General features: G+C 47.2%; 3 protein-coding genes across 17 annotated transcripts in view; 1 reads left to right on the forward strand and 2 right to left on the reverse strand.

Annotated features, from left to right (window-relative positions):
- Nucleotides 1–11,854, reverse strand: part of HMG20A (high mobility group 20A) — a 65,823-nt gene extending 53,969 nt beyond the window's left edge. For 2 of the 12 annotated variants that reach the window (XM_083630708.1, XM_083630713.1), the window contains exon 1: nucleotides 11,326–11,449. Coding sequence is in view for 2 of the 12 variants with exons in the window: in XM_083630707.1 (XP_083486833.1) it covers nucleotides 10,807–10,809 (3 nt within the window). In the remaining 10 variants the exon portion in view is untranslated. The other 10 variants (XM_083630707.1, XM_083630712.1, XM_083630718.1 and 7 more) reach the window with 9 other exon arrangements.
- Nucleotides 1–13,293, reverse strand: part of RCN2 (reticulocalbin 2) — an 810,887-nt gene that overhangs the window by 617,720 nt on the left and 179,874 nt on the right. The gene's annotated exons all lie outside the window — the stretch shown is intronic.
- PEAK1 (pseudopodium enriched atypical kinase 1) overlaps nucleotides 11,864–13,293 on the forward strand; it is a 71,200-nt gene continuing 69,770 nt past the window's right edge. For all 4 annotated transcript variants that reach the window (XM_083630039.1, XM_083630035.1, XM_083630037.1 and 1 more), the window contains exon 1: nucleotides 11,864–12,010. The gene's annotated coding sequence lies outside the window, so the exon portion shown is untranslated. The remainder of the gene's footprint in view (nucleotides 12,011–13,293) is intronic.

Consider the following 13,293-nt stretch of genomic DNA (forward strand, 5'->3'; position numbering starts at 1 on the left):
GAATGCCCTCCCATCAGACGTCAAGGAAATAAACAACTTTTAAAAGACATCTGAAGGCAGCCCTGTTTAGAGATGTTTTTAATGTCTGATTTTTATTGTATTTTTAATATTTTGTTGGAAGCCTCCCAGAGTAGCTGGGGAAATCCAGCCAGATGAGCGGAGTATAAATAAATAAATAAATAATTTTTATTTTTACTTTATTATTATTATTATTATTATTATTATTATTATTATAAACCTCATTACCTGAAAACATGAAAGACCATGCAGAAGAACAAGCACACAATTCAGAATCATCTGCTTCAGACAGTGTTCCTAGCCTCCATTTGGAAGGAAGGAAAGTGGGGAGATTTCTCATCCTTTCAGATAGTTGCTATTGTTGAATGGTTAAAACCAACAAAACTAGACAGCAATTATAATGCTATTCTTCTATATCAATGGCATTAGCCTTCAAGAACAGCACACACTGTTTTCAACTTGTAAGATATTTGCATATATAACAACATGTATCAAGGCTTTGTCTGGAAAGCAAGGTATTTCTTCCTCCCAGAGCATCAGTATCTAATCTGTCAAACACATATCAACAATTTAACAGTGTATTTATCCTCAAAAGCAAAAGCCTTTAAAAAAAAAAAGAAAGACAAAAGAGTACTAGTACTTGCAGATGACCTGCTAAACTAGACAAAATAAGAGGAACTGTTAGGTTTGATTCAGACTACCATGTTTGCATTGTTTCATCACTGAAAACACTTCTGCCACTACTGTATAGGGTGCCTACTACCCTTACAGCTGCTCTTTCAGGCTACATCTTCAACTGTCAGGTTCACCTGTCACAGAAGCTGTGACTTTGCAAACTGAAAGAAAAAGATTCTCGCCAGTGAGTCAGTGTGGTGTAATGGTTCAACTTCCATTTTCTTTGCCCAGATTATAGCCACCAATTCCTCCTAAAATCAGAACATTTTAATAAATCCATACAAACTAAAGCACAAAGTGACTGTAGAATGTTACCAGTTGCCAGTTTTACAGAGCATTCCTATGCCATGTCCACCTGAGTTCAATGGGACATTGAAGGTGGGCAGATCAATCCTAGTGAGTGGCTGGGGACAACAGAAGTGGCAAAGCCACCAGCACATAAGAAGCCCTGCCAGTTCCTATCCGTCAGGGCAGAAGGTGAGTGGCAGCTTTGTAGGGATCATGCCACACCAGCTCCAAGCCCAGACTGGACCTTTCTCCACAAACTGGGGCTATTTAGGATCCAGCAGTTCCTCTCCACCACATAATGCTCCATCACAGGGCCCTCTGCCAGCATTAGCTTTGCACCCATTCAGGAAGAGATCACAGCTCTCCTGCAGAAGAGCCCATCGGCCAACGGCACGTTCCTCTAATCAGCACTACCAGGCATCAGCATCAAAGGGACAGTGAGAATGAAGTGCAGGGCCCTTTGTCTGCAAATCTTTACCTGCAATGGCCACCTTTATTGTAGGTCAGGGCATCAGTCTTCGGAAAACTGATAAAAACAAATACTCAAGTAGCCTAGGAATTACCTCTCTACTCAGATATCACATGGCAGCAATGGAAATCTTTAAGAGGTCTGTGTTAGCAGGCTGTTAATCATAGCGGATTCTCAATTCTAATTGTACTGTCTTCTTCAGTCACCAACATTAGTTTTAGTTCCAAAACCATATCCATAAAGGATAAGAGTTGACAGTTTGAGGTGGTACAAATCATTTGGGAGAGAGGAGAAGGAAAATAAAGGTGGTGGTGGTTATGTTATGTGGGATGTTTATAGCAAAATCACTCATGTGACTCGGCTACAATAAGCACAAATTGTCCTTACGCATGCCTTAGCTTCAGCTGGGGAGGGAAGTACGGAGAATGCACCATGCATTATGCACAGGCCAGCAATGTATGCTCATGGAATTTTAATCACACATCACATTCAATGCAAGTACTTTCAATCTGTGCATGCACAGATCAAACTACCCCCCAAGTTGTTAATGTATTTCAAAGAGATACCGTATTTTTCGCCCTATAGGACGCACCAAAAATGAAGGGGAAATGTGTGTGCGTCCTATGGGGAGAATGCAGGCTTTCGCTGAAGCCTGGAGAGCCCCACCGCCAGCCCCGCAAGCTCGGGGGACAGCGGGGAGGCGCAGTGCGCCATCCCGCTGTCTCCCGACGTGGTTTGGAGGCTGGCAGCAGGGAGAAGCGCGCTTCTCCCCGTCGCCATCCCCGCAAGCTCGGGAGACAGCGGGGAGGCGCAGCGCGCCATCCCGCTGTCTCCCGACTTGGTTTGGAGGCTGGCGGCGGGCTTCCCCCGCCCCCAGCCCCGCATGCTCCCAGAGCGGGCTTCGCGCAGCTCTCCGCAAGCTGTGGAAGCCTGGTGCGACTTCGCGCTGGGCTCCCATGGCTTGCGGAGTGCTGCCTGTTCTGGGGGCTGGGGTCGGGGGAAGCTCGGGCTTCCCCCGCCCCAGCCCCGCACCTGGGGGGGGGAATAATTTTTTTCCCCTTTATTTCTCCCCCTCCCCCCAAAAATCTAGGTGCGTCCTATGGGCCGGTGCGTCCTATAGGGCGAAAAATACGGTAGCTGAGGAGCTGGTTCCTTCTAAGTTTTTTTTTTTTTTTTTTTTCACTTCAGCAATAGAACAAGGTGCCAGGGGGAGGGGGAGGAGGAAATATTCCACAGTAGTATAGCTGAGAAAACATTGGATTGGGATCAGTGTTTATAATATGTTCTGTGTTATGTTTACTTGAATATACAAACTTTGAACAGCACACATTTACACTGCTAAGCATTCAAACTTCTAAGATTCTACTACATGGAGCTTTTGATGCACGCTCAAGGGAGTGAAGTGGGCAGGAAGCAGAACTCTTGAAGTTAGCCTTAATCAGTTATGGCTCTCTGGGAAGACCTAGAGATAGTAGCACCCTCCCAAACATCATGGGGGTGACTGCAAGACATGTGGCAATACTTGGAAGTGAGCTGAAGCAAATTATGGGGCAAAAGGGTGAGGAAGATGGAACAGTGGCAGTTGCTCAGAAGAAAATATTTGAATCACAGTGGATGACACTTTAAATTCCATTCTTTATACTACAAGGCCCAGTTAGGAGACCCAAGAGGCTAGCTCAGCCAAGAACTTTTCAAAGGGTCATTTACAAGATCACATATGTAATACACCCTTTGCTTCTGTGCTCACTATTCTAGTTCAGATTAGAATATCCAATTGACCCTTGAAAAATTCCCAAGATCTGCTACAACAGCAGCAAGAGTTCTTTTAGCAAAGTATTGGAAGACACAAGAACTACCCACGCTGGAAGAGTGGCAGACGAAGGTGATAGACTACATGGGACTGGCTGAGATGACTGGCAGAATCCGCGACCAAGGAAAAGAGACGGTGGAAGAAGATTGGAAGAAATTTAAAGTTTATCTTAAGAACTGTTGTAAAATTAATGAGTGTTAAAATGTCATGGGTAATGTAAAACAGAATTGCAGTGATAAATAATTGGGTAAGAGAAAAAGGATTAAAGAAAGTGAATTATAAGTAATTGAAATTAGGAGTTGCTGGGAAAATTTAAAACAGGGATGCAGAAAAGGGAGGCATGGGGAAGTCGTTGAAACAAGGTTTAAGAAAAAGAGGATATGAAATTATACGTGTTTGTATGTTTGTTTGTTTGTGTACTGTTAGTTGTGTTGTGTTTTGATATATGTTGGAAAATCAATAAAAATTTATATTAAAAAAAAGAAAAATTCCCAAGAACACTTAACGTATCATCCTTTCATTCTTAGAACATGGTACTAAGGCGTGATTCAAAAGTGAATTCTTTTCAGTCTGTTAAAACATGTTCATAGGAGAATTCTCACAAGCCTACATTAATCCTCACTTTATGTTAGATTGACGTGAAGTTTTCTCACAAACATTCATGCATTTTAAGAACACCACTCCAGCCTTTAAAGGAATTAGTCCAAACTGTTAAACCTTGTTTTATTGCAGTGAGATGGGATTGGAAGGGGTTGCTTCTTGTTGATGCTGTTGCCATCCACACCACTTTTCACTGCAATATTGTTCAACAAGGAAACTCAAATCTGCCAGCCTAGTAATGTAGAAAAAAAATTGTCCAGCTGCATTTACTGATATCCAGCTAAAAAAAGCAAATCATGGATAAACAGCTTTGTGAGAAAAAAAACTGACATACCATTGGGGACCTAAGGATCTGAAAGTAAACCAAGGGAATTAAGCTGTCTAAACTGAAGAAATCTGCAAAAATAAAATTCCAGTACTTATACAAAAATAATCATCAGCATCCAACTTTGCTCTGGCAGCATTTAGCTACACTTGATGAAAGCTCATCATACTAAAACACAGGTTTTTTTCCTCCTTTTCCTGACCCCAGCTCTGTACTCTCAGATTTTGAACAGCCCTGTTCAGTTCTATTGTTCCAGGTTTAGGAGTGTAACACAACATAAATAGGGGAAACATTGCAGAAGGTCACAAGTTCAGTTCCCAAGTTCAGTCCCCATCAACCCCAGGTACTACTGAAAGACTCACCTAAAACCCTGGAAAAGTGCTGCCAATCTGTGTCAAAAACGATGATCTTGATGTTGTTGTTGTTTAGTCGTTTAGTCGTGTCCAACTCTTCGTGACCCCATGGACCAGAGCACGCCAGGCACTTCTGTCCTCCACTGCCTCCCGCAGTTTGATCAAACTCATGCTGGTAGCTTCAAGAACACCATCCAACCATCTCATCCTCTGTCGTCCCCTTCTCCTTGTGCCCTCCATCTTTCCCAACATCAGGGTCTTTTCCAGGGAGTCTTCTCTTCTCATGAGGTGGCCAAAGTATTGGAGCCTCAGCTTCAGGAGCTGTCCTTCCAGTGAGCACTCAGGGCTGATTTCCTTCAGAATGGATACGTTTGATCTTCTTGCAGTCCATGGGACTCTCAAGAGTCTCCTCCAGCACCAGAATTCAAAACCATCAATTCTTCGGCGATCAGCCTTCTTTATGGTCCAGCTCTCACTTCCATACATCACTACTGGGAAAACCATAGCTTTTACTATACAGACCTTTGTTGGCAAGGTGATGTCTCTGCTTTTTAAGATGCTGTCTAGGTTTGCCATCGCCTTTCTCCCAAGGAGCAGGCGTCTTTTAATTTCGTGACTGCTGTCACCATCTGCAGTGATCATGGAGCCCAAGAAAGTAAAATCTCTTACTGCCTCCATTTCTTCCCCTTCTATTTGCCAGGAGGTGATGGGACCAGTGGCCATGATCTTCGTTTTTTTGATGTTGAGCTTCAGACCATATTTTGCGCTCTCCTCTTTCACCCTCAATAAAAGGTTCTTTAATTCCTCCTCACTTTCTGCCATCAAGGTTGTGTCATCTGCATATCTGAGGTTATTGATATTTCTTCCGGCTATCTTAATTCCGGCTTCGGATTCATCCAGCCTAGCCTTTCGCATGATGAATTCTGCATATAAGTTAAATAAGCAGGGAGACAATATACAGCCTTGTCGTACTCCTTTCCCAATTTTGAACCAATCAATTGTTCCATATCCAGTTCTAACTGTAGCTTCTTGTCCCACATAGAGATTTCTTAGGAGACAGATGAGGTGATCAGGCACTCCCATTTCTTTAAGAACTTGCCATAGTTTGCTGTGGTCGACACAGTCAAAGGCTTTTGCATAGTCAATGAAGCAGAAGTAGATGTCTTTCTGGAACTCTCTAGCTTTCTCCATAATCCAGCGCATGTTTGCAATTTGGTCTCTGGTTCCTCTGCCTCTTCGAAATTCAGCTTGCACTTGTGGGAGTTCTCGGTCCACATACTGCTTGAGCCTTCCTTGTAGAATTTTAAGCATAACCTTGCTAGCGTGTGAAGTGAGTGCAATTGTGCGGTAGTTGGAGCATTCTTTGGCACTGCCCTTCTTTGGGATTGGGATGTAGACTGATCTTCTCCAATCCTCTGGCCACTGCTGAGTTTTCCAAACTTGCTGGCATATTGAGTGTAGCACCTTAACAGCATCATCTTTTACAATTTTAAATAGTTCAGCTGGAATACCATCACTTCCACTGGCCTTGTTATTTGCAGTGCTTTCTAAGGCCCATTTGACTTCACTCTCCAGGATGTCTGGCTCAAGGTCAGCAACCACACTACCTGGGGTGTACAAGACATCCATATCTTTCTGGTATAATTCCTCTGTGTATTCTTGCCACCTCTTCTTGATGTCTTCTGCTTCTGTTAGGTCCTTACCACTTTTGTCCTTTATTATGGTAATCTTTGTACAAAATGTTCCTTTCATATTTCCGATTTTTTTATTTCTGATGATCTTGATAGGCCGGCTATTATCCATTTCAGTATAACAGGATTTCTTAATGTACAATGTGACACAGTATTTACTGGCTCAGAATATACCATGGCAGATTAAGCGAAAAGAAATGAACATTTTACAATGGTCCACTCAAAGAGCCTATCCTATGGTTCCTTTTTTTTCATACCAAACCAAAACTATCACAATATGGTCCTTAATTCAGAGTTTTTAAAAAGATTAAGCAAATTTGCAGACCAGATCCAGGTGCTCTTGGAGAAAACTGTTTCTCTAGATCCATTTCAATACAGGTTTGGGCCTGCTTCTGGCACAGAAGCTGCTTTGATTGCCCTGTAGGGGCAATCTGTTGGGAGAGAGACAGGGGAAATGTGTCCCTGTTAATTCTCTGCAACCTTTTAGCAGCTTTCAATATCATCAACCATGTCAGGAGTGGCTGTCCGAGTCAGGGATGGGTGGCACTTTGGGATGGTTGCGGTCCTATGTCAATGGTTTCCAACGGCTGATGCTTGGAGGTTGCTCTTTGGCCCCGAGGAGCCTTCAACAAAGGGCTTCCTAAGGTTCCCATTTACCGTATTTTTCGCCCTATAGGACTCACTTTTTCCCCTCCAAAAATGAAGGGGAAATGTGTGTGTGCGTCTATGGGGTGAATGCAGGCTCCTTGGCTTCAGCGATAGCAACGAGAAGCCTAGGAAGCCTGCGCTCCAGAGGCTTCGCGTTGCTTTCGCTGAAGCCAGAAGAGTCTGCGCTTTGAGGCTGGCGGTGGGGGAAAGCAGCGCTTCCCCCCATTGCCAGCCCCAGAGGATCGGGGGGCAGCGGGAAGGCACGTGACGCCTTCCCGCTACTCTCCGACCCGGCTTTGAGGCTGGCGGTGGGGGAAAGCAGCGCTTCCCCCCATCGCCAGCCCCACAAGTTGGGTCGAAAAGCCAGCAGAAGCCGCGCAGCCCCTTTAAAAAGCGCACGGCTTCTGCGGGAGGTGGGGGAATTCCCCCACCTCATAGAAAAGCCAGCAGAAGCCGCGCAGCCCCTTTAAAGAGCGCACGGCTTCTGCGGGAGGTGGGGGAATTCCCCCACCTCATAGAAAAGCCCGCAGGAGCCGCGCAGCCTTTAAAGAGAGCGTGGCACTTGGGGGCTTTTCCCCAAGGAGGGAGAAGGGATGGACTGCCCGAGTCCGTCCCTTCTCCCTCCTGTGGGCTTTTGCAGGAGATGGGGGAATTCCCCCACCTCCCGCAGAAGCCCGCAAAAGCCGTGCGCTCTTTAAAGGGGCTGCGCAGCTTCTGCTGGCTTTTCTAGGAATTCCCGCACCTCGTAGAAAAGCCCGCAGGAGTCGCACAGCCTTTAAAGAGTGCGCCACTCTTGGGGGCTTTTCCCCAAGGAGGGAGAAGGGACCGACTGGCCATTTCAGTCCCTTCTCCCTCCTGGTCGAAAAGCCCGCAGGAGTCGCGCGCGGCTCCTGTGGGCTTTTGTGGGAGGTGGGGGAATTCCGCCACCTCCCGCAAAAGCGGGAAGGTGGTCTTGGAGTAGCGCACAGGCCACGTGCAGCATGTCCGCTGCTCCTAGAGCTGCAGGGGGGGGGATCATATTTTTTCCTTGATTTCCCCCCCTGAAAACTAGGTGCGTCCTATGGGCCGGTGCGCCCCATAGGGCGAAAAATACGGTATGCCCTAGGCTGTTTAACATCTACATGCTGAGTGAGGTCTTCTTCAGTTATGGGGTATGTTGTCAGCTATATGCTGATGACACACAGCTCTACTTCTCCTTCACATATGGAGTTGAGGCAGTGGATGTGCTGGACTCAGGGTTTGAAATTCCCCTTGTTCTAGGCACATTTTGTGACAGGGAATTTCGTTAGCGCAAGCAGTTTCTGAGCTCTGGGCACAGTACTATGCCAAAGATTTCAGATTAAAACTGGAGAGTGGAAGAAACTGAGAGCCAACAAACTGAAGCTCAATCCATACTGAGGCACTGTTAGTGGATGGTTCCCTGGACCATTAAAACCAATCCTGGCCCAGTTGCACTGGCTGCCATTTAGTGTTTGGGTCCTGTTCAAAGTGTCAGTTTTGACCTATAAAGCTCTAATTAGCTCCAGCCTACAACACCTCAAGGACTGTCTCTTTCCATATGAACCAATCAAGACCCTGCAATCATCATCTGAGGCCTTTCTGTGTGTGCCTTCTCCACAAGAGGTCTGGAGGGTGGCAACATGAGAACGGATCTTTTCTGTGGTGGCTCCCCATTTGTGGAATGCTCTCACCAAGGAGGCTTGCCTGGGACATTTGTTACATATCTTTAGGTGTCAAGCAAAAACAACACACTTCTCCTCTGCCTTTGGTTAATTAAACAATCTATGGCCTTTTATACTGTGTATGGGAGGGGGGTATGCAGCTATGTTATGTATTTTTATGTTTTTATATTGTAAACCGATCCTTGGATGAAGGGTGGTATAGAAATGTAGTAATTTAATAATAAATAAATATATAAATATTAGCCCTGAATAGCAGTTGCTGGAGAGTAAGAAAGAGGGCTGTTGCTCAGTGTTAGAAACTCATATATATAAGCTAGGTGCCAAATGGCACCTTAACCCAAGGTTACAGTCACCAAAGCAGATGTCTAGTTGCCATTTTGGGGCAAGGTGGCTCTAAAGTCTTATTTTTCATAAGAAGTCAAGATGAAATATTGTTTAACGAAGAATGGATACATGGATTATCATTAAAAATATTGTAAACAACTAAATACATTAGCAGGATTAATTTAAAATCAAGCAGTTTAAAGGTGATTTTGGAAGAAATATAGAGAGTAATAAACAAAAGAAGTTAAGGGGGATATACAGTTTTAAAACTGTTTTGATAAGAAACCAAGGAAGGGGAGAAGAGAAGTCAAAATAAGTATGTATGTAATTTATTATGATTACTGTTAAATTGAAAAATAAAATTTATTTTTTAAAAATAAGCATTTTTCAAATGATTGATTGACTGTGATTGATCATTAGTTAAACATCTGGCTAGTTCAGATGACAACCATGAGCTAGGTTAAGAACTTTGAGAACTTTAAAAAGGCAGACCTTCTGATTAGCATATTACACTTCATGTCCATAATATAAGTCGGTGCTACATCAGAGCACATTGCTACACACTGACCTGGTTTGCACTCAAATGTTAAAATGCAGTTTAAAATAAACAATGGTTTAATATGCTATGATACATGCTGCTCAATAGTGTTCAATTCCCTCCTCCCTTTACCACATCAGAGAGGAAACAAACCAGCAGCTTTGCGTCACATGCAAACCAGTGCTTGCAGTTTGTTTGGAGAGAAACAAACTACAAGAGCTGGTCCACGCATATCGCAAAGCCCAGGAGAGGCAAATCCAACGCTACTGAGCAGTATGCACCAGCTTGCTATTCATATATTCATAAACCATAGTTTGCTTTACACTAAAAGTCTCGTACCCAGCATTGCTCAGGAATTCTTTTGACTGGCTCAGTCCACCATCTTAATTCAAAATGGTGTCCAACTGTATCAAAAAAAAGAAAATAAACCCTGCTTCTTGTGCTCAGAAGTTATCATGCAGAATTTTGTTGCGATATCTTAAGAGTTGCCCAATTGCACAACAAACAGGGGGGAAACTTTCCATAATACACTTGTACCTTGGTTCTCGAACACCTTGGTACTCATACGTTTTGGCTCCCAAACGCTGAAAACCCGGAAGTACCGTAAGTTTTCGAACCTTTTTTCAGAAGCCGAACATCCAACACGGCTTCTGCTTGAGTGCAGGAAGCTTCTGCAGCCAATCGGAAACCGTGCCTTGGTTTTCGAACGTTTCAGAAGTTGAATGGACTTCCAGAGTGGATTACGTTCGAGAACCAAGGTACAACTGTATATAGTTTATATTGTCTCTAATCTTCTGAGCCACAAATCAGGCAGCAGCAAAGCACAGGACAATGCTAGAAGGAATGGAGGCTTGGCTACAGCAAAGCCAGGACCATGAGGCCTTCCCCCACTGGTTCATCCGTTCCACAAACTCCTGCTTTCTGTGGCACTTGTGGCATCTATTCTGCAGGCAGACCAAACCATCCATGATGTGCATTATGGGTAAGGGCTTTCCACAATACAGTTCGGTCTCTGAAAAGCTATTATTTGCACACAACCAGAGAAAAACTAAATTTAGGAAGGCTGAAGTCTTAGTATGTAACAACACCAACAACAAAGTAAAATGAATTATTAAAAAGGGAAGGGCCTTTTGATATTTCTAGCTTTGAAACCACAAACCTTACATAGATAGTGCCACTGAAAATGTATTATTTTACAATAAATCAGCAACAGGAAACCTCTTCCACCATGCCTCCCCATACTGTTTGGTTGAAGTCACACCCACCTGTCCATCACCCACTGTCATATGCAGAACAGGTAAAACTGTAGCAAAATTCAAGCTGTGGATTCAAAGCAAGAGCCAAGAACACACTCCCAATTTCCCCTTTTCAATTTGGCACCTTACCATGTCATGCTGCTTTCAGCAGCAACTGGATACGCTCAGGAGTCCCAATTGCCTCTGGAGGCAGCATAGCCCCCCCTCCCTCTGCCTAACCAACCTCACAGGGTTGTTGGCGGGGCGGAGAAGTGGGGGGAAGGCGGGACAGAGCTGAGGCGAGGGGGAAGCTGCACAAGGACCCCGAGGTGCATTTCACAGAGCCATTAAGACAATATGGATGGGTTCTCATCGGAACAAGCCGAGGACCATGAGGCGCCAGACCCAAGGCGCCCCTTGCTCGGCCTCCTGCTCCCCCAGAGGCCCCGGGCCAAGGCGCCCACTTGGGGGACATCGCAGCCCGCTATGAGAGGGCCGGAAGGCGGCACGGGGCGGAAGCGGAGGGAGGGGTCACGGGGCGGAGGAAGACCCTCTCGAGGGGAGCCTGGCGGGAGGCGCCCCCGAGGCCCGCTCGCCCCTCCCGCGCCGCCGCCGCCGCCGGCTGCTGCTGCTGCTGCAACCCGACAGCCCTCGCCCCCCCCCACTGACCTGTCGCTGAGTGGCGGGCGGGGGGCTCCCCTTGAGAGACTGCTGCCCCGTCACCCCCACTCGGCCTCCGCCATCCTTCTCTCCGCCCTCTCCTCACACGCAGGACGCGTTGCCCCGCCCCTTCCGCGTATCCTTCCGCGAGTGCGCTCTCCCCTCCCCCCCCCAACCCCACAATTCATTGTCCTGTGACAACGGAGACGCTCTCCCCACCCCTTTATAACTTCCTTCGAGAAACAAACCTCCGAAAAAGCCTTAGCTGCTTTCTTGTAATAAAGGCAGTAGCGGAACTATTTTTTGAAAGCGGAAGAATTACACATACGCGAGTTCGCACACCAACCCCGAAAAAAACCTACCCACAGGGCGGGTTAGCAGCAATGCATGCTGGGGATCGTAGTCTCGCCCTTGGGCGAGCGGGATCCTCTTTTTGTCACCTTCCAGGGAAAGCGGAGCGTCGGCGTTGCTAACGGGACGGAGAAAACTAGGCGGGGAGCCACGCCCCTTTCCCCCTCCGCCGGGGCGCGCGCGCGGGGAGGCGGTTGCTGCCGCGGGGACGCGCGAGCGAGGGGCGGGGCCTGCGAGGGAGGCCGGCAGTTTGAGTTGCGAGGCGAGGAGTCGCGGGCGGCGCGTGAGGCGAGCGGGGCGCCCGGAGGGGAGAAGGGAGGCAGCCCGACCGACCGCCGCCCAGGTAACTGTCCTTCGCTGTTTCTATCCGGCGGCGCGTGCCCGAGAGTTCTCCGCCTCAGGCGGGACGCGAACCGGGGCGAGAGGGGGCCGGGTGGGGGGCGCCGGAGGCCGCTTGGCGCCCGCGCCGCCTCCCCTCCGCCCGCCCCCCTCCCCGCGGGGCGTGGTCGCCTCCGCTTCCTGGCGGGGGGGGGAGGCCCCTTGGACGCCCCCGAAGCAGCGGAGAAGTTTCTCCGCGAGGAGTTTCGGGCCGGCCCGTCTCGCCCCCCTTTGCCCCGAGAAGGGAAACTTTTCCTGGCCTGTCCCGCCAGCAGCTCCGTGGGGCTCGGGCGCCTTGCCGCCTGCCTTGCCCGCCCTGAAAGCGCAGTCCGTGAGGGGAGGCATCCGGGCGGCGGGTCTCCTCGACGGGAGAGCAGGGAGACTCTGGGGGAGAAGGGGCTGGAAGACGGGCGGCGGGGTTCCGTGAGCCTCTTGCCTCTCTCGCGCAGGGAAAGGCTCATCCTGGGCAGGAGGGCGACCGGGCGCCTCGCCCCCGGGCACGGGCCGGCTCTGGGATCCGTGGCCTGGCTGCTTCGGTCCTGCTGCCGCTGCTGCCTTAGTGGGCTGATGCCATGAAATTTAAGGGGCTGTAAGCGGGTCAGGGCCCTGGACAAAATCAGCAAAGGGCTCCCTGGAAACCTCCCCTTGGATCTTTGCTCTTGACTGGATTTGCCTTGTGTTTTGTTTTGTTCTGCTCTTCAAGTCAAGAGGTCCTTGGTTTTTAGCCCTTGAAGTTGTATCCCTTCATTCCCATAAAGGAAATTCCACATAGGAAACTGACACATTGTTTCAGAACCACATCCCCCTAGTCATTGTATTTCTGGCCCATAGCTCACAAAATATGAATATGTTCCAAAATATATTGATTATTTTAGGCTTTTGTATGTTTTTCTTCCTTCCCCACGCCCATTTCTTTTGCACTTGGACAGCTTGTGGAGGACAGGGCTAAGAACTTGATTACAGTATGTAAATGGTTAGCATTCAACATAATTGTGTTTCTGACTGGCTTTTTGAGCACCTTAACACACAGGCTGCTGTTATATAGAGGTCATCTATCAGAATTAGAAATGGAAAAATAAAGGGCAGTTGATTGTACAGATGTTTAAAAGATCTTTCATTCTCTTATCTGCATGACTGGTGCTTAAAAATTATGTGTTTGCTTCTAAAAATTTGGAACTTTACTTCAGCCTGACAGCATATGGACAGTTTTACAGAAATGTGAAGTTTCTTCTTTTATCCCAAGTTGAT

This window comes from Podarcis filfolensis, assembly GCF_964270895.1.
Source record: "Podarcis filfolensis genome assembly, chromosome: 9".
Lineage (NCBI taxonomy): Eukaryota > Metazoa > Chordata > Lepidosauria > Squamata > Lacertidae > Podarcis > Podarcis filfolensis.